The sequence below is a fragment of the Bos indicus genome, chromosome 13 (assembly GCF_029378745.1).
Source record: "Bos indicus isolate NIAB-ARS_2022 breed Sahiwal x Tharparkar chromosome 13, NIAB-ARS_B.indTharparkar_mat_pri_1.0, whole genome shotgun sequence".
Classification (NCBI taxonomy): Eukaryota; Metazoa; Chordata; class Mammalia; order Artiodactyla; family Bovidae; genus Bos; species Bos indicus.
Window position 1 is genome coordinate 51649370 of NC_091772.1, and position 25301 is coordinate 51674670.

The 25301-nt window shown below is 39.3% G+C and overlaps 1 protein-coding gene across 3 annotated transcripts in view; it reads right to left on the minus strand.

The window, feature by feature from the left end:
- Nucleotides 1-25301, minus strand: part of ATRN (attractin) — a 189442-nt gene that overhangs the window by 69809 nt on the left and 94332 nt on the right. For all 3 annotated transcript variants that reach the window (XM_070802138.1, XM_070802136.1, XM_070802137.1), the window contains exons 11-19: nucleotides 24598-24682; nucleotides 21174-21391; nucleotides 18786-18907; nucleotides 17763-17901; nucleotides 16045-16235; nucleotides 13932-14151; nucleotides 11385-11570; nucleotides 10629-10862; nucleotides 2493-2630 (exon numbers count right to left, since the gene is read on the minus strand). In XM_070802138.1, coding sequence (XP_070658239.1) covers nucleotides 2493-2630; nucleotides 10629-10862; nucleotides 11385-11570; nucleotides 13932-14151; nucleotides 16045-16235; nucleotides 17763-17901; nucleotides 18786-18907; nucleotides 21174-21391; nucleotides 24598-24682 — 1533 coding nt within the window. The remainder of the gene's footprint in view (nucleotides 1-2492; nucleotides 2631-10628; nucleotides 10863-11384; nucleotides 11571-13931; nucleotides 14152-16044; nucleotides 16236-17762; nucleotides 17902-18785; nucleotides 18908-21173; nucleotides 21392-24597; nucleotides 24683-25301) is intronic.

Sequence of the window (25301 nt, forward strand, 5' to 3'; positions counted from 1 at the left end):
CAGCACCCTTGCCTGCCTTCTTAGCCTTCAGACCAAATGACTCTTGTCATCTCCCTCCTCTAGCCACCTTTCATCTCCACCTTTCATCCAACACCTGTGTGTGACCTATGACAAACTTTTTACTCCAGCTGAAATAAATGATCTTTTCCTTCAATAGCTTTTCACTCGACAACCTGTTTTTCTGTGAATAAATTAAAAGTATTAGGCTAGAGATACGTATACTTTTAAAATAAATCCCATGGATAAAAAATATCACCCAAAGAAACCTATGAATAGAATAGTGCAGTGGTGAAGAAAATTTATGTTGCAGTGAGAAACACAAGGCTTTAACTCTGGGTTTCCTGAGAATGGAGAGAGGTGCAATGTATTAACAAAGCAAAGGCCTATCTATAGTCAATCTGCCCAGGTTTGAATTCAGGCCCCTCCATTTAGCTCCTTTTCTAAGTCAGCTTCCTCATTCATGTGATGGGGGTAATAATAATGCCTATCCTGTAGGATTTTGGGGAGGATTAAATGATATAAGACATGAATGAAATACAGTAGGCATTCAAAAAATCATCGCTGTTATCTAAAGATTAACGACTATACAGTTCTAAGAAGAAAACATTAAAGACTTGGTGCCACTTATATTATTTTTAAATTATGCTTTCTATTAAAGATTGTGACTCTGAAAAATAAAGCTAGCTCTATGTCCTGGAAACGGCTTCCTAGATGGCTCAGTGGTAAAGAATCCACCTGCCAATGCAGGAAACACAGGTTCAATCCTTGGTTCAGGAAGATTCCCTGGAGAAGGAAATGGCAACTCACTCCAGTATTGTTGCCTGGGAAATTCCATGGACAGAAGAGCCTAGCTTAGCAGGCTACACGATCCATAGGGTTGCAAGTAGTTGGACATGACTTAGCAACTAAACAACAATAACAGTAAGTTCTGGACAACTGTACTCTACCCCTACAAATACCACAGAGGAGAATGTAACTTTTTAAGATAACAGTTGAACATAACAGGGATGACAGCACCCTCATCACAGTGGTACAACTAGACCCAGCAGCTAAAGTCACATTTCCTGAATGTGGTTCTCAGCATGGCCAAATCTCACAGTGAGAGCTTGGTCAGGCTACTCTATCTTGGGGATAATAAAAGCACTGTTGTCTCAGGCAGCTGCCAGCACAATGCCTTGCATCAATATATATCAATCATTCAAAAATGTCAGGTACTCTTGATTACTAACTAATGGATGAAATCTATTCACAAGGAATAAAAAAGTATTTTTACTGAGTACCTTTTAATCTGAGCTTTACATAAGAATGGTAAGAAAGGACATCTGAAGAGTAATAATGATTGTTCACATCTACCTGTCACGTCCTGCTGACTGCTTTCATTTCAACAACCACGCTACTAACCCCATTTTACAGATGAGGAAAATGAATCCCAGAGAGGTTCCACTAGGACACTAGCTCTCTTCTAACTGCTCTGGAATCAGATTTTCAAGGGCCATGCTACAGAGTTTGGAGGTGGGACTTGGGGAGCAGTTAAGAGATTTTCCTTTCTTATTTTTTACCTCAGACCTGATGGATCTTTCCACTGAAAACTAGAACAAACCGAAAAGTAGTTTATTGGTATCACTAGTCATTTTAAAAAACAGAATTTTTGTGCTAACAATGAGTCTCCTTTTGCTTACAGGAATCTATCTGACATGTATGGGGAGACACAGGGCTACTTAAATCTTTAAAAATACTGGAAGTATTGAGGAGTCTAGCTCCTGGTTAAAAATCTACATGTGACTTTTGAGGCCCAACCATAGGCAACGATAAAGGTTTTCTCTGGTGGGCCTTACAGGGAAAGCTGTCTTCCCCACACCAGGCTGGGTGGAACTCTCTAGTGGAGAGTGAAATGAAATATTCTAGTGGAGATGAGTCAAGGGCTCAGGCCCCCTGGCCAGCCACTCTCTATCACATATTTGCATTCCTAGCTCTGCTAAGCCTCCTCATGGAAGAGGAGGGGAACCTCAAAGAGGCTTTTCCCACTCTCCGTCCCAGGTACTTCTCCACTCCTACTAGCCTTTCCATCCCCCCATCTCTCCACTCCAGGGTCCACAAAAGGCTTTCGCTGGACCTTTAGTCCAGGGCCCCCTCAATGGCATGTTGACCCCCAAGCCTATGCTAATTCACTTGATGCTCAAACAGCACACCATTCCAAGAAGGAAAGTAGAACAAGGGCAGTCAGAGCTCTCTCAGTGTAAGCCTTTTGCTTCCATCATCACAGTAACTGATTAAAGGCTTTAACTCCTTCATTTTTGACTAGATGCTTTAATATCTACTCTGACACTAGGTAGCTCTGTTCTCTCTCTTCCAGCTCAGCTGACCTCCTGACAAGTGTAACTTAAGAAAAGTATTATCTGAAACCAAGTGGCTTTCTTCCTCCAAGATAATCAAGACAAACAGATCATGTGCCACCTTGTTTGCAATCAGTGACCCTGAAAAATCTGACTTACGTTGACATTTTCCCCCGTTGGTTGGATCACCATAGAAGCCAGATATGCAGGTCTCACAGTGCTTGCCCGTGGTCAGGTTCTCACACTTCTCACAGATACTCTGATTAATGCATTTGCTGTGGCCATTGCACTGGCAAGCTAAAAGAAAGAATTTTAAGGGGTTTGTCCTATGGTAGAGCTGGGTGGAATACGTTCCACAAGATTTATTTGTAACCATCTATGCTCCTTATTGCTTCTAAAAACAATCATCAAAACTACCAAAAATTAGTTTGAGAAATAAGATCAAAACATCAGAAAAGAGCTAGTTCAGGAAAATCAGAAATATACTACAGCAAGGTAAAAGTTCATAGCCATTATAAAAAGTTTTTGTTGTTATTCACCTTAAAAATAATACATGCTCATGATAGTACATTAGAAAAATATAAGGAATTAGAAAAAAATCATATACAATTCCACCACCCAGAGATCACTGTCCATTTTTGGAATCTTTCCTTCCAGTATTTTTTTCTATACAGTTTTACATAGTTGTATTTATATTAATATTCAATTTTGATTTTTTAAAATGTAGATACAATTATTTTACATTATTTCATCTAACATAACAAAACTTTAAATGGTAGAATAATTTTTATGAAGCCAAATAGCTACTTAACCATTTCCTTACATTCTGATAGCCTGCTTTCAACTTTTCATTTTAGAAAAATAACCATCTTTATAAGTAAACATTTTTATAAGTGGAATTATTGATTCTTGATGCATACAGGACTTCACAACTAGAAAGAAATATGATGTGTGGACCTCTCAGGGCTGCTCAGGACAGCTGTGCACAGCAGAGTTCAGGTGGGGCCACTCATGTAGTGTACAATCTATAAGCAGACCTGTCTTTTCTTCTCTTCAGCTCTACTGAGATATAACTGACATGGAATACTATATAAATCTCAAGTGCACACTTAAAGTATACAATGTGTTGATTTGATAAAAACACTGAACAAATGCTTCTCTCTCTCTTCCCCTTCAAATTTCACTGAAAGTATAGAAGAAATGTAAAAGCAAGGGTTTGGGATAAGAGGAAAAAGTGCTATAAGAAGTAGAGAGGGATACTTCTGAAGCACTGAATTTCTAGAAGTATTCAGAATACCCCAAGTGGGGAGGCCCTTGGCACAATCATGAACATGCCAAACACATCCAGACACCTGGTCTGATGCTCCTTCCTCTCTTCACTGAGGGAGGAATAGAGACCATTCATCCACAGCCAGGGCAGACCAGAGTTGGAGAGTGCTGGTACTAGCTAGCCAGCCTTTCCCTTAGGACATCACACCACACCTTCACAACAGCTCAGTATACCCAGTACTCATAAGTCTAGACATTCAGTTAAAAATACAAATCAACCTTGAGGAATCACTAGTCTGAGAAAATTACCAAGCTAAAGGCATCACCAAGATCAACACGTGGAACAACTAACTCTGAAGGAAGGATCAGTGCAAGAAATTTAAGAGAATGAAAAATATTAACTTTTGTAAATTCAGGGAGGCTTGAGGGATCACTGCATTCATAAAATAAGAAAGCAAGCTCTGAAAAAACTTCACAATATTTAGAAACTTTGTAAAAAGAAAAGGATAAAATAAAATCAGACACAAAACAAAAACCATTCAAAAGGTTAAATAGGAAAACACATATAGCTAAAAGCTGCCTACAAGAAAATAATATGAACAGCTGTATGCCAAAAATTTGACTATTTAGATGAAATAGAAAGATTCCTATAAAATACAGGCTACCCAAACTGACTGAAACAGAAACAGAAATCTGCCTGTATTATACTTTACTTCCCTACTAAGTAGAGATTGGATGAATAATCAAAAATCTTTTCACAAAGAAAAATCCGAGCCCAGATGGCTTCACTGGTGAATTCTATCAACACTTCAAGAAGAATTAATATCAATCTTTTTGCAAAGTCTTTCAATAAATGCAAGAGGAGGGAACACTTCCCAACTCACTCTATGAAGTCAGTACTACCCTGGTACCAAAATCAGACAGGCATCCCAAGAAGGAAAACTACAGAACAGATCTATATCCTATATGAAAACAGACACGAAATACCCAACTAGAAAACTGAATCCATGTCAACGTATTGCAAAAACCACGACAATATTGTAAACCAATTAGCCTCCAATTAAAATAAATTTATTAAAAAAAAAACCTGAATCCAGCAACACAGTAAAAAGAATTATACATCATGAGCAAATGGGCTTTATTCCAGAGATGAAAGGCTGGTTTAATATCCTTAAATCAATTAGTATAATGTATAGTATTAATAAACTAAAGAACAAAACCACACGATTATCAAGATACAGAAAAATTATGTGACAAAATTCAGCACCCAATCATAGCCCTCAAAAAGCCAGGAAGAGAAGGAAAATTTCTCAACCTGATAAAGGACATGTATGAAAAAACTAAGGCCAATATCATATATAATGGAAAAAGACTGAACTCATTCTCCCTAAGATCAGGAACAAGACAATGATGTCCATTCTCATCACTTTTATTCAATATTGTACTGGAGTTTCTTGTCAGGCCAAATAGTCCTCCAAAAAAATTTTTTTTAAAGAAGGTGTCCAGATAGGAAACGAAAAAGTAAAACTGTCTTTTTTAGCAGACAATACAATCCCTGTATAAAGAAAACCCTAATCAACTAAAGAAATAGTAGAAATAATAGTTCAGCATGGTTGCATGACACAAGATCAACAAACAGAAATCAATTCTATTTCTAAATATACACTAACAATGAACAGTCAAAAAACAAAATTAAGATAATTCAATTCACAATACTTGAAGAAGCATAAAAATACTTTGCAGAGTAAATTTAACAAAACAAGCATAACATATAAACACTGAAAACTATAAAACATTGCTGAAAGAGAATAAAAAACTAAAGAAATAGAAAGACATTCCAGGTTTATAAACTAGAAGGCTTAATACTGTTAAAAAGGTGTGTGTGTGCTAAGTCAAAAAATGAAGATCATGGGATCTCGACCCATCATTTCATAGCAAATAGATGGAGAAACAATGGAAACAGTGACAGGCTTTATTTTCTTGGGCTCCAAAATCACTGTGGACCATGACTGCAGCCATGAAATTAAAAGATGCTGCCTCCTTGGAAGAAAAGCAATGATAAACCTAGACAGTGTATTAAAAAGCAGAAACATTACTTTTCCAACAAAGGTCCATGTAGTCAAAGCTATGGTTTTTCCAGTAGTCATGTACAGATGCGAGAGTTGAACCATAAATAAGTCTGAGTGCCGAAGAACTGATGCTTCTGAATTGTGGGTTGGAGAAAACTTTATAGAATCCCTTGCCTTGCACAGCAAGGAGATCAAACCGGTCAATCTTAAAGGAAATCAACTCTAAATATTCATTAGAAGGACTCATGCTGAAGCTGAAGCTCCAATACTTTGGCCGCCTGATGCAAAGAGCTGACTCATTAGAAAAGACCCTGAGGCTGGGAGAGATTGAAGGCACAAGGAGAAGGGGGTGGCAGTGGATGAGATAGTAAGACAGCACCACCGACTCAACGGACATAAGTTTGAGCAAACTCTGGGAAATGGCGAAGCACAGGGAAACCTGGTGTGCTGCAGTCCCTGGGGTCACAAAGAGTTGGATACGACAGAGCAACGGAACAACAAAGCACGCTAAGTTGCTTCAGTAGTGCCCAACTCTGTGCAACCCTATGGACTGTAGCCCACCAGGCTGTTCTGTTCATGGGATTCTCCAGGCAAGAATACTGGGGTGGGTTGCCGTGCCTTCCTCCAGGGGATCTTCCCAACCCAGGGGTCAAATCTCTCTCTTAGGTCTCTTGCATTGGCAGGTGGGTTCTTTACCACTAGCGCCAGCTGGGAAGCCCCATTAGGATGGCAATATACCCCCAAATGGTCTATAGATTCAGTGCAGTTATCTTATGAAATATCAGTTGGCTTTTTGTTGATGTTACTGAAACTGACAAATTCATCCTCAAAATGGAAATTCAAGGAACCCAGAACAGCCATGACCATTTAGAAAAATAAGAACAAAGTTTGAGGACTTAGGCTTCCCAATTTCAAAACTTACTACACTTACTACAAAGCTATAGAAATCAAGAGTATGATACTAGCATAAGGCCAGACATATGGTCAATGGAACAGAAATGAGAGTTCAGAAATAATTTCTTACATTCAACTGATTTTCAAAAAATGTGCTTCTAAAATTCAATAGTACACAAATGTCCTCCCAAAATTCAATAGTAAAAAATAGTCTTTTCAGCAAATGTTGCAGGAACAACTAGCTAACCACATGCAAAAATATAAGTTTGGGGAAAAAAAAAAAAAGATAAGTTTGGATGCCAACTTCACATCAGATACAAAAATTAACTCAAAATGAATTATGGACCTAAATACAAAGAGATAAATCTATATAACTTTAAAAGAAAATACAGGAGTAAACCTTTGTAATTTGGGGTTAGTTAGGCACTGATTCTCTTATACAATACCAAAAGCACACAGGGTAAAAGAATACTTTTGTATTTCAAAAGATACCATCAAGAAAGTAAAAAGAAACCCCATGGAATGGGAGAAAATATCTGCAAACTGTATATCTAATAAGGGGCTTGTATCTGGATTCACAAAGAACTCTTGTAGGTCAACAGTAAAATGATAATGCAATTTTTAAAACTGAGCAAAGAATTTGAATAGTTTTCCAAAGAAGACATACAAATGGCCAACAGGATGCTCAACTTCATTAGTCATTAAAGAGAAAGAGAAAGAGAACTTGCTCAGTTGCGTCCGACTCTTTGCAACCCTGTGGACTGTAGCCTACCAGGCTCCTCCATCCATGGGATTCTCCAGGCAAGAGTAGTGGAATGGGTTGCCATTTCCTTCTCCAGGGGATTTTCCGGGCCCAGGACTGAACCCAGGTCTCCTGCATTGCAGGCAGATGCTTTACCATCTGAGCCATCAGGGAATCGTTAGTCATTAGGGAAATGCATATCAAAATCACAGTGCTTGCCAAGTAGTCCAGTGGTTAAGAATCCTCCTGCCAATGCAGTGGACACAGGTTCAGTCCCTGGTGTGGGAAGATCCTACATGCAGCAGGGCAACTAAGACTATGCATGCTACTGAAGCCCGCATGCCTAGAGCCTGTGCTCTGAAACAAGTGAAGCCCCCACAACGAGAACCTCGTGCACCCCAAAGAAGGGTAGCCCCTGCTCACAACTAGAAGCCCATGTGCAGCAACAAAGACCTAGTACAGCCAAAACAAAACAAAAAAAACCACTGTGACATGCCATTTCTCATCTTCTCATACACCATAACAGCTACAATCAAACAAGTGTGATGAGGATGTGGGGAAATCTGAACCTTTCTAACACTGCTAGTGAGAATGAAAAATGGTACAGCTACTTCGTAAAACTTTGAACCCATCATTCCCCAATTTTGTCCCTGGTCCTAGGCAATCACTAATCTATTTATTGTCTCTAAATATCTGCCCTTTTTTGGACATTCCATATAAGTGATATGGGCTTCTCTGGTGGCTCAGATGGTGAAGAATCTGCCTGCAATGCAGGAGGTGCAAAAGACTCAGGTTCGATTCCTGGGTCAGGAAGATTCCCCCAGAGGAGGAAATTGCAACCCACTCCAGTATTCTTGCCTGGAAAATTCCATGGACAGAGGAGCCTAGTGGGCTACAGTCCATGGGGTCCCAAAGAAGTGGACATGACTGAGCGACTGACTCACCAAGTAACTTTCCTTATAGAAGTCTTCACAGTCCAGTAGTCAGGGGCACTGTCTGGCAGGATTTCAGAGAAATTCTTATCCACTAATCTCTTGGGAGTCTTTGCACCTGTCTAGCTTCTCCCAATTGTTCTGGCAGCCCATCAGTAATTTTGTGCATTTACTGGAAGTTTGAATCAAAGGCCACTTTCTCTGGTTTCTCAGGGCAGCTACCCCAGCAGATCAAGGCTCAAATTTTACATCAACTCAAAGTTGATTCCTTCTTGCATCAACCACTGGGAGTGATAGAAAGGAGGAAGGATTGGGAGAAGGGAAGAAAGGGAAGGAGTGGGGAGAGGGGATAAAAGGGTAAAAGGAGGGAAGGAAGGAGGGAGGTAGATAGGCAGGCTGAATTTTTCCTTTTTTTCTTCTTGTCAAAGGAAAGAGGAGGCTTTCCTTCTCCCTATTCTTAAGAGCATTTCAGTAGGAAAATTTGCACTAAAAAAACCTCTGATTCCTTTGAAACATACGTAAATTTCTTTAAAACCTAAATAAGCCATAAGTCAGCATTACAAAGCAGACACGGTTTTTGTTAAGGGCTTAAGAGCCATCTCTTTGAAATGTAAACATCAAGCAAGCCAGCCACCTACCCTCTCTGTGTGGGAATGGATCCAAACTATAACCATCTGCTTGCGTCAATGATACAAGTTTGTTTTCCTTTTTGTTTTTTCCTTTGGGTAAAGGCAATTAACAAAGGTGGCCACCCCAATTACCAGGTAAATTCACAATAAACTAGGAAAGAATGTAGAGCAAACAGTGGTGTCAAATCCTCTCACACAAAGACAAGTTACCTTCATTTTGAGGACAAGTATAGAATGGACTGTATACGCTGGGATATTTAAAAGGATGGGATTTCTCTCTGTTGTATTTCATTAGTGGACTGCTGAAATGTGCACTACCATCTGGTTTAATGCTTACTCAGTAATAACACTTTCTTTCCTACATCGGTAGAGAGGAATTTCTGGGTTGGCAGGAGATTTTATTTTTAATTTTTCCCCTAACAATCATCACATCATATTTTTAAGTAAAAAAGAAAACTGCAGAACAACATATTATATGCATAGTATATCTCACAGTATTTTTTATTTAAAAAACTATAGATCTAAAGGTACATGTATTACTGTTAAAAGTTTTTCCTTCTATGAAGAACTAGAGATGAGGAAATGCCGGGCTGGATGAAGCACAAGCTGGAAATCAAGACTGCCAGGAGAAATATCAATAACCTCAGATACACAGATGACACCACCCTTATGACAGAAAGCGAAGAGGTACTAAAGAGCCTCTTGATAAAAGTGAAAGAGGAGAGTGATAAAGTTGTCTTAAAACTCAACATTCAAAAAACGAAGATCATGGCATCTGGTCCCACCAATTCATGGCAATAGATGAAGAAACAATGGACCGTGACAGATGATATTTTCTCCAAAATCACTGTGGATAGTGACTGCAGCCATGAAATTTAAGACGCTTGCTCCTTGGAAGAAAAGCTATGACCAATCTAGACAGCATATTAAAAAGCAGACACATTACTTTACTGACAAAGGTCCGTACAGTAAAAGCTATGGTCTTTCCAGCAGTTATGTATGGATGTGAGAGTTGGACCATAAAGAAGGTTGAGCATTGAAGAATTGATGCTTTTGAACTGTGGTGCTGGAGAAGACTCTTGAGAGTCCCTTGGACAGCAAAGAGATCAAACCAGTCAATTCTAAAAGAAATCAGTCCTGAATATTCATTGGAAGGACTGATGCTGAAGCTGAAGCTCCAATACTTTGGCCACCTGATGCGAAGAGCCGACTCACTAGAAAAGACCCTGATACTGGCAAAGACGGAAGGCAGGAGGAGAAAGGGATGACAGAGGAGATGGTTGGATGGCATCACCGACTTGATGGACATGTGTATGAGCAAGCTCCAGGAGTTGATGATGGACAGGGAAGCCTGGCATGCTGCAGTCCCTGGGGTTGCAAAGAGTCGGACACAACTGAGCAACTGAACTGAACTGAGAGATGAGGAATTATAGTTTTTATTTTATCTATATCTGTAGGACACAACTGAGCAACTGAATTGAACTGAGAGATGAGGAATTATAGTTTTTATTTTATCTATATCTGTAATAGCTAATTTTTATAATGAACACATTTCATTACTTTTATAATCAAAGTTAGCAAAACAATAGAAAATTCTTAGTATTTTCATTAATTAACAATATTTCTCATATGAAACAAATAGTTTCTTAAACGATCTCTTTTTTTTTTCCCCTTAAAGAAATCCATATAAATAATGTAGCTTTCAAGGCTTTATTCTTTGTAAGTAGGTAGTGAGATTTGGGACACAGAACACATCTTACCTGGACAATGAATGAAAGACCAGTTATATCTGCTGTCCTCCAGACACATGCTGGAATTGAGAAGAGGCTGTGGGTAGGAATTTCCTGTAGGGCCCTGAGAAGGCATCTTCACTGGTCCTTTATAGGAGCCCTCTATGCATTTCCCTTTGCCCGTATTGCTAGGATCAGTGCACCAGCCACAGCCTGGTTGCTCCAAGCAGTGACTACAGGTACAGTAGCCTGAACAATTTTCAGCTGTAAAAAAACATAAGTTACATGTAGACTTAGATTCATTGTATATTTAAATTATCTTTTTCTTTAAAAGATGAATCAACTGTTAGTCAAAATTCCTATTCTGTGATTGTTCAAATGATATAATAAAATTTTAAACAGCCCAATATTTTGTCCAACCTATAATAGAGACTCCTGTCTTCTCTCGCAATCCTAGGATATTGGAGGCAGAAGAGACTTTACAGACCATCTTCTGGAAAGCACTTACTTTATGAATTAGGAGATAAAGATGTGGAGACATTCCACAGATTGGGCAATATGATACTGAGATTCAGCAAGTTATTTCTGTACTCTGTGATCTATTCTACAATTGTTTACTTGTGTCACTGTATTTGATTCTATATGCAGGTTCATATCAGGCAGCCTCTGGATAGACCTAAGCAGATGGTGAAGTCTGGTTTCATCCCCAGAAAGTTCAGAGGCTGACAGCACTGCCCTACACACAGTGTTGTCATCTACACTGCTTAGAGCTCACTTTTCACTCACGGGGGCAGCTGCTCATGGTATACCACTCCATACACTGGCCAAAAGGGAAGGAGGCCACGTAGGCATTGGAGTCCACGCACTGCTTCATGTTGCTGCACCACATGCACTCCGAGCTGCCGCTGGTACACTCCCCACAGGCTGTCCGCAAGGCACAAGGGGTCCGACACTGCTTGGCACTGTGGTTAGCTGGGAAGTGAATCCAAGAGAGACATTTAAAGCTCCCACCATGTCAGCTAAGGTCAAAGGCTTTGCAGTTTGGTTGTGACCCACTAATGTGTCATGAAGTCAATTCAGTGGGTTACATTAAACATAGAAGAAAACACAAAATCTTAGGGTCATCATGTACTGGTTAGTCATGTATATTTATACACTTGGGGGGAAAAACTGTTTTTATTTTCAAAGAAAAGGACAGATATGAGGGAACAAGCTAATTTTTCCATAAGAGAAGAGGTTCTAATATAGGAGACCCAAGATGAACTTCACAAGTTTTACTACCCACCTGAATCTGTAACATTATATCTCTGTATATTCTAGGGAAAGAAGAACCACAACATTCATTAACTTTACCAAAGCACCCAGAATCCAAAATGGCTGAAAAATTTCCCTGCAGGAAGGTTAAATAATAAATATTAATGTGACTCCACAGTGATCTGAATTCTCTTCCACATCCCTGCATTCCTCAGACAAATTATAATACCTTCCTAAAATGAGACCTGATGTCAATGGAGTCCAGCCTCCCACAAGCATCCACAAAATTCCAACTACTGCCTGTGAGATCCCCTGCAGGAGAAGGGCAATGGTCAAAGGCTTGTCTGTGTGCTGCACATGCCACCCGTGCCTGTCTTTATGAAACTGAGACGTGCCTAGAGCAAAGCTTCAAGCCTGTGCAGCAACTCCAAGTGGAGGCTCCTTCAGCACTCTCCTGCAGCGTTATTGCGCTGAAGGTTTGCTTTTCCTTCCTGTTGTTGTTCAGCGGCTAAGTCCTATCCGACTCTTTGTTACCCTATGGACTGCAGCACACCAGGCTTTCCTGTCCTTCACTATTTCCTGTAGTTTGCTCAAATTCATGTCCACTGAGTCGATGATGCTATCTAACCATCTCATTCTCTGCCACCCTCTTCTCCTACCCTCAATCTTTCCTAGCATGAGGGTCTTTCTCAATGAGTTGGCTCTTTGTATCAGGTGGCCAAAGTACTAGAGCTTCAGCATCAGTCCTGCCAATGAATACTCAGGATTTATTTCCTTTAGGATTGACTGCTTTGATCTCCTTGCTGTTCAAGGGACTCTCAAGAGTCTTCTCTAGCACTACAATTAGAAAGCATCAGTTCTTTGGCACTCAGCCTTCTTTATGGTCCAACTCTCACATCTGTACATGACTACTGGAAAAACCATAGCTTTGACTATATGGATCACTGTCGGCAAAGTGATGTCTCTGCTTTTTTTAATACACTGTCTAGGTTTGTCACTGCCTTCTTTCCAAGGAGCAAGTGTCTTCTAATTTCATGGCTGCAGTCACTATTCAAAGTGATCCTGGAGCCCAAAAAAATAAAATCTGTCTCTGCTTCCACTTTTTCCCCTTCCATTTGCCATGAAGTGATGGGACTAGATGGCATGATCTTAGTTTTTTTAATGTTGAATTTTAAGCCAGCTTTTTCATTCTCATCAAGAGGCTCTTTAGTTCCTCTTCACTTTCTGCCATTAGAGTGGTATCATCTGCATATCTGAGTTGACGTCAATATTTCTCCTGGCAATCTTGATTCCAGCTTGTGATTCATCCAGCCTGGCATTTCACATGATATACTCTGCATATAAGTTATATAAGTAGGATACAATATACAGCCTTGTTGTACTCCTTTCCCAATTTTGAACCAATTAGTTGTTTCATGTCTGGTTCTGTTGCCTCTTGACCCACAGGACTATACCAATTATTTTTCTCCCCACTGACACTATCTTTCTGTTCAGTATCCCTGCAGTGATCTGCTTGCTTTTCTGATTTTTTCTTTGGATTTTTTGTTCTATCTTCCACAGCATTTCTCTGCCAACACCTAGAAATATGCCTTTTGGATCAATTGTCAATACTTTTTGTGGTCAATAAACCAATCAATCTCACTGTTAAATAACAACATTCTAAATAACAATATTCTAATTAGCATATTGTTGTTTAGTTACTAAATTATGTATGACTCTTTTGTGACCCCATGTACAGAGTTCTTCTGTCCATGGGATTTTCCAGGCAAGAATACTGGAGTGGGTTGCCATTTCCTCTCCAGGGTATCTTACTGACCCAGGGATCGAACCTACATCTCCTGCACTACAGGCAGATTCTTTATTACTGAGCAACCAGGAAAATGCTAGTTATTTTTAGTTTTGTTAACAGCTCATACTACTTCCTTTTGCTTTAAAAATTTTGCATTATCCTCTGTTTCATATGCTTGAAATCAATACTCCACCTGTGTTTTCATGAAAATTTCACAACACTTAATTATGCCTCCTACAGTTTCTCTTTCAATGAATGTCCAGTAATGTATAATGCAACCATATACTTACCAGGCCTTTCACAGACACTACCATTGAGTGGATTGATGCAGGTTGCAGCCTTTAAGCCCCGAGTACTGGGTTCTGACAAGATCCCACAGAATCCAGCATCACTGGGCTCAGATGGCATCCACTGTAGTGAACTATTTGTGAACGGGGACATATCTTCCCAGCACCAATAGGACACATTGATCTTCCGAAGGCCAACCCATGGGGTTAAGGTGAACTTGGACTGTAGGCAAAACAGACTATGAATATAATCAATGTCTTGACCAAAACTAGCTTCTAGATAAAAACTATTAAGTTACATGTATCCAAAGGACACAGGAAAACCTCCTTATCTCAAATCAGTCATGGTAGATTAGTGCAGACCTTTATTTTTATGTTACTTATCATTCCTGGCACTTTAATATGGCCATTTTACAAAGGATAGAAAAGACATCAAAGAAAGATGTCAGAGAAGACATCAGAATTTTCACAGAGATTAACAGCAAAGTAATAATCAAGTTCCTAAATTTCTATACTCTATGACAAATGCTATGAAGAGATAGCCACCCCCAAGCTGGTTGAAATATCTATTTATAAATGAAATACCATATCAGTATGTATGAAACACTGGTTATATGCCTATTGTTATCTAAGCCTGTTTTGGGAGCTCTGGCTAGGTTAGATGATTGAAGATTCCCAGGTTCAGATGGGGAGGCAGAGCGTATTGGCTGTCAATAAATTTTATAGGGAATAATAGGTCAATGAATTCCTGGGAATTCATTCCAAGGAAAGTCTGTCTCTTGCTCTACTGAAATGTCCTTCTTGTTGCAGTTTAAAAAAAAAATTTGTACAAAGTTTAGCCCAGAAATAAAAGACATTTTAACTTTTGCTAGTTATAAAACAAAATGTACAGTATTTCCATTCTGGGGAGGAAAAAATAAACATAAATATTGTGTGCTCAGTCACACAGTCATGTCCAACTCTTTGCGACCCCACGAACTGTAGCCCATCAGGCTCTTTTGTCCATGGGATTTTCCAGGCAAGAATACTGGAGTGGGTTGCCATTTCCTTCTCCAGGGAAAATGCTTATTAAGGGACTTTAAAAACAGCAACAAAAACAACACCCTAAAGTTGTTACTTTTAGTTGCAGTGAGTGATATTTATTTACTTATAGGATTTGGTACTGATCTCTCATAAGGCCCAGCTACAGCAATTCCTTCCAATTCAGTCTGCACCAGTTATGCAAACTTACCTGCAGCTCACCCCTCAATCTCTGTATCTTTGATCAATGCACAGAGAGTCCAGCTCATTCCTTCTGTCTTCAGGAGTTACCTCTTTCTGTCTGTCAGCCTGCCTCTGTCCTAAAGGTTACAGCGCCCTTTCTTATTTTTCCAAACAAACCAGGGCTCTAAGTCAATTTATAGCTGTGGAAGCACATTACTTTAGTTGTCTCTCAACTGTCAATCTGATCACAAGACTATGAATTGTTGAAAGAGCACTATCTTGTGAGTATCAGTTAACTGAGGGTGGGACCACTGTTCTAGGACTCTGGACTAAATACACAAAATGTCATGTTGTATATCAACTACAAGCTGCCCAAGAGCAGTGGATGGACAGGAAGAGAACTTGAGGCCTTTCTGTGCTCAGAAACTTTTAATAAGAAGATGTCCTCTCCTTTTGGGCTGATCAGATCTAAGAAAGACCCACAGATGTCCATTTTTAGGATAATTAACATTAAATCATATTATACACTGTAATAATACCTGAAACCTGGTTTAATTCAACTCAGCTAATTAATAATAGCACCCACTTCCCCAATCCCAGCAGAAGCTAGGGATAAAACAGATATGAAATAGTCTACAGATATCACAGGATATGTGCATATGTCAACATGTTACTATTCAATATATACATAATTATTAATTTGTAATTTAATGAAATATGACTAATAAAAATGTGTTGGAAATTTCAAGATAAGAAAAGAATATATAATATTAAAGGAAGAGAATTTGACAGTGCAGTTCTACAGTCTATTACACTGCACTTACTCGCATTCCTCCTCCTGCCAAACATGTCACAGGTAAGCTGCAGTTATGCTCTTTGTAGAAAGATGGAAGTTCCAAGGATTTTAACTCACCATGCTCTGTGATGACTGCATGATTCGCAGCTGCTTAAGGACAAATTCTACCTTCTTCTGAGTTGTAAGAGAAGCCAAAAAGGCATTGTGGTTTCTGCAGGACAATTTTGCATTGTCATAAGTCTCCTTGGCAGTAGTAATTTTCAAACATGAGTTTCCAACCAAATGCCAGCCAATGCCACAGATATTTTCTTTATTAAAGAGGGGAGAGAAAACAAAGAGGTTTAGAAATCACACAAAATTACTTATATTACCACTTTGAGTCACTGGAAATCTAAATAATATTTTTGAGTTCAATTCTAGATACTTCATTTGGATGTGTTGAGTATATCAGACACATTACCAAGGATCAAATACAGAATAAAAAGAATTTTTTTAATGTTTATCAGTCTTATTTCCTGGACCTCAAATGCATATGCTGAGGTCAATCTTCCCATGTCTTAGACAAAAACATTTGTTTGATGACAGTGTTAAATTTATAAAGCATCTTTTGAAGAACAATTAGAAACAGACTAAAATCCTAAGTAAAAAGTAGAATATGCATTATTGAAAAGATGGGGTAGAAAACTGCAAGAACAGAAGTGAGTTGGTGAGTGAACAAGTCTACAAAAGACACACTGTTTTCACATCTAGTGGGAGGTAAACTCAAGTTACACAAAACATCCTAAAAGTGAGACGCAAAGAGTCTTTTGGGGAAGTAAGCCAAACCAGGGAAGTTTATCTGCTCTTGTGACCTTCCTGAACCCACAAAAAGAGCTGCTCAGAAGTTATACATGTTTCCTGGAAGACAGTGCATGAGCAAAGCAACTTCATTAGAACAACAGTACCCTGGAGATACTCTCAACAATGTTCATCAGCAGCCAGTGAGATGAAGGGAAAGTCACAGGAAAGGGATCATTTAAGAGAGATAAAGACTAGCTCCTCAAAGTGTGGCATCAGTGTCACTGCTTGTTGAAATGCAGATTCTAGGGCCCCACCACAAATCTGTGCCAGATTCTGGCTTCTGGAAAGACCCCAGGTACTTTGCTGTGTACTCAAGTTTGTGATGTAATGAGGTAAAGAACAAGAAGTCCACTCCAGCAAGCTGAATCAAGTACTTCCAAAGGACATTCAAAAGGGGCCCAGTAGAGCCCAGCTACCCTGTACTTCTATTGTACAGAGCCACAGCAGACCACCTCCTGGACTTCCTCGCTAAGCAAATATATCATAGAGTTTCAGCCATGGCTGGTTGGCTTCAGGCCCACAACTCATCATCCTGAATCTCAGAAGTGGTATAAATTGAGCTATCTGGGGCTGGGGTCATTTCAGGAAGTGCTGCTGAGAAGGGCATCTCTCCTTTCCTTCTTGTCAGAAGGTGAAACACAATTCATAAAGTACCCAGCAGACTGGCCACTGAGATTGCTGCCTTCTACTCCCAGGTTACCACTGCAGAGTGGGGTGGGGACAACAGAGCAGGCTCAATGATATGGAGTCAAGCTGTGATTCGATTCTCCACAGCAGCAGATGACGCTTCACTTGCTTTCAAAGGATGGTAGAAGTAAATACTTAAGAACTATATTTCTGCTTTAAAAAATAACAACCACAATAATGGAGTGGGGGATGAATGGATAAAATGAGTTCTCCCCTTTGGCTGGGTTCAGTCTAGGCTGCAGTATTGACAGTGTGTGCGTGTGAAGTCTTTGGACCCATCCACATCAAGATGCCTCTGCAATGCCTACCGGGCAGGGCGATGCACTCCTGATTCCGGGGCTCCCACTGGCAGTTCTGGTCCAGGGCACAGCTCCTGCAGCTGGTCTTCTTGTTACAATAATACATCGGGTTATCCTTGGGGCAATGATCATACTTGAAAATGGAGATCTAGAATACAATGGACAAAAGCTTTTCTCTTATATCCACAGAGAGAACTCATGGGGAGGGCAACTAGGATACTAAAAGCAACAAAGTCTAACTGAGGAAGCAAACTACAACAAACAGATAAACAAATAAGATGTAGGTGAAGCAGCACTGCAGTGGAAACATTATAGTGAAAAGTTCAAGGACATGCAAGGATCTGGCAAGGAAACAGTGCATTCTCTTAAACACCATGTTTCAACTGATGCATCTGTAAAATGTGAATGTTGAACTTGCTGCTTTTTAAATCATCTCTTAAACAGTATAAAAATTTTATATTTTATGAGATGTTTACTGACTGACAAAGAATGTCTTATAAACCATCAAAAATTATAAAAGTTGAGTCATTCTTTTTTTTGCCTTATAATCTAATAAAAATCATAAATGATAAGCATAAATTAGGCTGAGTCAAAATATAACGTAAGACAAGGAGATTTTGCAAAGGTCTATTATTTCCACACTTTATTTTGGCGGCTACACACCTGACTCACTTTCAGTTTCAGTCCATTTCTGCTCTCCAACCTAGCATGGGTAGAGGGAGCACGCCATTACAAGCTTCACACGAATCTAGCCCTCAGGTACAGCCATGCCTAGGGACTGGGGCATACTCAGAATAACAGTCTTGCCTTCTTCTAAAACACAAACATCAATCCTCCTGGCTAGTAGAACCTTTGCAATTTGGACATTTAGAGCATCTCTTACTAAAAGAAACTTGACTCAACAGTAAAATCCAAATCAACACTGAAGATTTCAAAAATAATTCTGGGCTAGTATTTATACCATACACACTAAAATCTATACCTAACCCCACTCGGGATTTTTCTATCCTCTGAAATCCCTGAGAAACTGACCTGGCCTTCTGTGCAGCTGTGGTTCGTAGGGACACAATGGTCATTGCACCACTGGCAGCCATTGGTGTTGGCTGTGCAGCTGTAACAATCCGTGAGCTGGTCACATCTGTCATGGTCAAAAACTGTGAAGACAAGGAAAACTCATCAACTGTGGCAGCTTCTTTTCAGAAAAGTCACAGTCCCTTACAGCTGATGTTGAGCACAATATGACACTGACGCAAAACAACCACCACAACAAAAAAGTAACAAGGGTTGAAAGTAAAATGAGGAGTGAAACTGGCAGGAAAATATATTGGTGTCTTCAGGTTTAAATAGCACTTAGAAATAAGTAAACAATATGAAGAAAAGCCATTTTGTACTCCACTCTCCCAACAAAAAGTACACAGAAGGTGAAAAACAACGATAGAATAATTCAACAATTAGGGAAATAGGTCTGGTTCTTTGAAGACTTTTCTTTCCAAGAAAGAAATCAACTAGCAATTCAATGAACACCAAGAGCTGCCCAGGAGCCAAAGAAAGAAGTACAGGGGACCAAGCCATTCCTCCTAGCTATAAAGGCAAGGCTGCTCTGGGTTCAGGAAGCAGGCAGCACACAGAACCCCAAAAAAGGCAATACACATATATGTAAGAAATTCTGGGTTACTACAGACCTGTTGATTTCCTACTGACCCTAGATGAGTCAAGGTCAGCAATGAAAGAGACGCTATACAACTTCTGCCTCATCTATTCAACCATTCATGGACATGGCACATGGTAGAATCCATGGACAAGAAAAGGCAGGAAGATCCCCTCACAAAGATCCCAGCAACCTGCTCCTGAGGCTGTTCTTCCTGCCCTTGTTACCACTCCACAGCCTGGGCCCACACAGAAAGCAGAGTAAACCAGGAAGGTGACACTGGAGACGAGTTCATAATGAATCATCTAAGGGAATTAAATACTATTTCCTATAAACCTGCACATTTAATTTGAACTTTTTAACATATGGTTAAAAAATAACCACTTCACTGCTTTTATCCCTTTTAGGACTAGCCCTAAAACGTTCTGGTTATCTTGGTTCTCTAGCACTCATGAGACCACCAATGAAGCTGGAAAGTTGACTGGATGTTCCTTACTGAGGATTTATGTTCAGTTTAATTTGGAACTTTCCAGGACAGTTGAAAGCTGCCTCTGTCCATCATAACTCACATAGTGACTACTATACCATGGTAACCCTAATAGCTAAGAAATTCAGTCAACACACTTTAAATAAACTGAAGTGAAAAAATAATTTGCAGAGACATTTTTTTTACTTTAAAAAGACTTTCTCACATATGACTTCACTGTACTGCACTGTGCTGTATGTCAGGAAAAAAAAAGGGTAATAAGAAGCTGAGTAGGTAAGGTGAAGAAAACTTGGACAATACAAGGGGTGGTTCTAGAAGCAGGGATCACTGTTCATCTTCAGCAACTGCCTGCCTTGCTATCACTGCTGCGCTCAACTAGAGAGGTTAGAAAAGAATAATACTTTGCAAAGACAGTAACTCTACCTCTATCTATTAGAACAATCTACTTCAACATAGCATTTCTGGATTGGCCCTCTTAATCTTATCCTTAATGTCAGAACTGCATAATTCAATGTGGTAGCCACTAACCACATGTAGTTTTTATTTCTTTTTGGCTGCCCAGCATGCAGAATCTTAGTTCCCTGTTCAGAGATGTAACCCATGTCCCTTGTTGCAGAACAGCAGAGTCTTAACCACTAGATCGCCAGGGAAGTCCCCACATGTAGTTTTTAATTTAGTTAAAATATAAAAATTCATTTCTTCAGCCATACCAGTCTCATTCCAAGTGTTTGATAATCACAGGTAGCTAGTAGCTAACATATGGGGACAGTGCAGAGATAAACATCTAGGTTCTGAAGCTGGTAGAAGGGATTCCCTGGTGGTTCAGATGGTAAAGAGTTTGCCTGCAATGTGGAAGGCAAAGGTTCAATGGGTTGGGAAGATCCCCTGGAGAAGGAAATGACAACCCACTCCAGTATTCTTGAGCAGAAAATCCCATGGATGGAGGAGCCTGGCAGGCTACAGTCCATGGAGTTGCAAAGACTTGGACACGACTGAGTGAGTTCACTTTCCTTTTCCTCTGGAATAGGTATACAAAGTCTGTGCAATGCTAAAAATGTTTTTTCTTCATCATTAGCAAACAGCAGACATGGCATGTTCCCATCCACTATACAAATGTTTACAAACCAGTTTTCAAACATCCATAAAGCATTTGCCTATGTTATTACTGGAATAATTCTGGATAATAAAATGAACACTGAAAGTTCATATAGGTAAGTGCCTTCACAATTGAGATAAAATGAGATTTCAAATTAACTTCATGTTAAAAAGAGGAAAAAAAACATACTTCTTTTAGAAAAACATTCTGACTTTATCTTTTCTTGTGCTTCAGGTGCCAGCTCCCAGGAGACACACTGAGATGACCCTGTGTCCCACATACACCGAACACCAGGTCCTGCTGCGAGACAAGCAGCTTCACTCTGGTGTGCTTCACACTGTTCCGATGTGAATACTAGGATGTCACTGAGGAGGAGACTATTAAAACCACCAAATACATACATGGTTCTAAAAGAAAAAAAAAAAGAGAGAAAAAGAGTTTACTAGAAACCTACATAAACAAATGTATGATATACTTTTTATAATCTTTAGACAAACCTCACATATCAAAAGTCCTGTAAAAAATTATCTTTCAAGATCTCAAAAATCACTCTTATACCTTACCTCCCAAAGCCCAACCTTTCACAATGGCCTGTGCTTAGTCAGAACAGTTACAATAACCTATCTACTCTTCTGGCTGCTAGCATAGATAAAGGCTCTCTAATCAAAACTGTGTAATGAAAACAGACCATAAGAAAGAGATGAATGCATATAGAAATTTAATGCACAGTACAAGCTGTATTCTAATCAGTGGAACAGATGATTTCTCTTCCAACTCTGATATGCCATAATCTGCCAGGAAGTTTAGTACTAACCCACAATGAGGTATCAAGCAATTTCTTCTCACTGTGTCTCAATTTTCCCCAAATCAACAGAGGACTAATTAAAGCATAAAGATTCTGTGGCTGTATTTTTATTGTATCTGCAAACTGAAATATATTAGTAACCAAAAACAAACACCAGGTTTAATTTTTAACTTCATATTGGCTTACTTAGTATCACATTATGTAGTCTGGATTCAGAAGGCAATGGCACCCCACTCCAGTACTCCTGCCTGGAAAATCCCATGGATGGAAGAGCCTGGAAGGCTGCAGTTCATGGGGTTGCTGAGGGTCGGACACGACTGAGCAACTTCACTTTCACTTTTCACTTTCATGCATTGGAGAAGGAAATGGCAACCCACTCCAGTGTTCTTGCCTGGAGAATCCCAGGGTCGGGGGAGCCTGGTGGGCTGCCTTCTATGGGGTCGCACAGAATCGGACATGACTGAAGCGACTTAGCAGCAGCAGCAGTCTGGATTCAACTAGTCAATTTATTGCTTGAACCAAATAAGCACCATCTGCCTCCCAGTACCCCTGCTCCAGTACTCTTGCCTGGAAAATCCCATGGATGGAGGAGCCTGGTGGGCTGCAGTCCATGGGGTCACGAAGAGTCGGACATGACTGAGCGACTTCACTCTCACTTCTCACTTTCATGCATTGGAGGAGGAAAATGGCTACCCACTCCAGTGTTCTTGCCTGGAGAATCCCAGGGACAGGGGAGCCTGGTGGGCTGCTGTCTATGGGGTCACAAAGAGTTGGACACAACTGAAGCGACTTAGCAGCAGCAGCAGCAGCAGCAGCCTCCCAGTACAGCAGGTATTCTTAGCAATCCTGAATACTTCTGGTCACATCGGCCATGTGAAGGTAGGCAGAGTCCTCCAAAGACGCTTGGAGCAATGAACTGGAAAGAACTGCTGCATTTGCAGCAGTCTCAATGTCCCCAGCCCCCGCTTCTTCCTGCCTCCCTCAAAAACCACAAGAACAACAACTACGTGAGGCACAGCTGGCCCAGTGCTGGTGCTCAGTTAAGGGAACCATCATTCAAAACATGTGACTATCTTGTGAATCAGAGTTTCTCCTTAGGTAAATTACTTCACAAAATTAAACTAACCATTATAGCAGAAATTAACACAACACTGTAAATCAACTATACTACAGTAAGAAAAATGTTGAAAAAATATTAAAATAGCTATGGTTTTTTTTCCTACATGACTCCCTTGTCATGCCCTCCAACCCTATGCATACACACAGAAACATATAGGCTCAAAAACTCCACTGGGATTATACAAAAATAAACACATTATAACCAATTTTTAAGCCATTTCCAATTTTGATTCATGGTTAAACTACATCTTATGATAAATTGTCAACTCTCTGAGTTCATATAAAACCTCCAAATATTTTGATAGAAAATCCACTTTTTTGCTAATTATCATTATGGTACTAATAGCTGCCATTTAGCAAATGCCTATTACCTGCCAAGTCCTATGCTAGGAAAACATATTAAACATGAAAAAAGCTGAGGCCAGGCACCCACAGGTTAAGATGATAACAAAATGTACCCACTGCTTTTCCAATGAAAAGCATCAACAGGCATTTACTAGAAAACTTTAAGGGTTTTCCTTACTGAGGCAATACATATTACAATTTAAGATAACATCTCAAATTACAATAAAAAAATCCTTCCACTCTAATCTATACTTATCAAATGTTTCTACTATAAAACCATATTTATTGCTAAGTTTCAACTAAGTGTTTACTTTGTGAAAGATGTCCCTTTTTCCAGTGTCTAAGTTTTATTCTTCCCTCACATCTCCAAGATAGGTTGCTTTCTTTTTATTTTATTTTTTTAAATTTTTATTATTTTAACAGCAAAACATTTTGTATTGGGGTACAGCAAATTAACAATGCTGTGATAGCTTCAGGTGATAGGTTGCTTTCTTATCTTCCCTCATCCAAGGTCAATTACCTCATCTAACTTGCATTATGACAAAAGAAAATTTGAAAACGAAGGGAATCCTAACATAATATACATAGGCATTATAGCATTTAAATAGTTTCAGGACTGATAAGGCTTATCAAGACTGATACGAATTTTAAAAGATGAAGTAAACAACAGTAATCACAACAGAAACAAAAATGAGAAAATTAACAACATGATTAGACTATTTTAACAAATAAAAATAAGGTACAAGTCACATAGCCACTTTGGAGCTCCTTTATAAGACAGATGCTTTTCCAGGGGCAGATTTATGAAGAGCTCTGAGATTCTGGGCCAGACACTTCCAAATGATGCAATGAAACACAGTGCAGACTTCAGATAATACAAAGACCTGAATTGTATGAACTGCCACAGACTTGATCTATATGAAGCACCAGAATCTCCCACTTCTGTTCCCATAACTAAGTTTTTTTTTGAAGTGCCCTCTTTTTTAAAATCTTTCTTCACCACTCAGACAAAACACAAGAAATGCAACAACCTAAGCACCACAAATGATAGCAAATGGCAGAGGGTATAAGACAGTAACTGCACACAACTTTTGTTGTCCTATGCACTCAGACAACACCAAAGACAGCTTACTTCTAAAACCACATCAACAAACATGGCATTAAAAGTAATTCAAATCCACATCAAATATTTAAATATAAATCAGTAAATCCATACCTAATTCTGTGAAACACAAATGGGATAAAGTAATCCTGCAAATAATATGTAAGTTCAATATCACTTCACATTTTACTTCATTTTCATTTGAAACGTAAGAGAAAAGGAGCAAGCACTTCTTCAATTACCTGTTGTATAAGACCGCTGAGTGGCCAAATCTGTTGACATCATGGTGGAGATCAGGTCTGGGAAGCACTGACCATCGGTCACAATCTAGGAGCGAGAAAAACACTCTTCAGAAGGGACCATTATTCATAATCAATGGAGACTGGCATTTTCTTTGGGAAAGAAGACTGTAATAAACATAAACACAGCTCTCAGTTTTTCTTAGTCACACCATTATTTCTGAGTTAAAACTCAGCAACAATAGATCAGCAGGGCATGAAAAAAAGGTAGTACTCTACAGCAATTCTAATTAATGGATGCAATGAAGACTCAGCACAACCAAAATTCAATAAATAAATCTAATTAGTGAATGCACCCAACTTCCATCACATCCTTATCACTCACTCTGTTGCCCATCAGGATTATCCACTACAATGTATTCTAACAATCAAATTTTACATTTTTCAAAGCTTACATAAGTAAAGCATGTACATTCCATAATGATTTTCCACTCTATGTTGCTTTGCCCAAACTCAGCAACTAGAATAGGAAAATACAAGCAGAAAATTAAAACTACAATAATAATAATAATAACCAACTTTATCTAATTTTTAAAAGGTCCTTTCCTAGATCCCCCAGATTTACTTATTTTCCTTTGTTTCTGATCCAAGCTAATAACTTCTCTTCTGGACCTTAATACCAACTAGTGTTGTTGAACCATACCAAC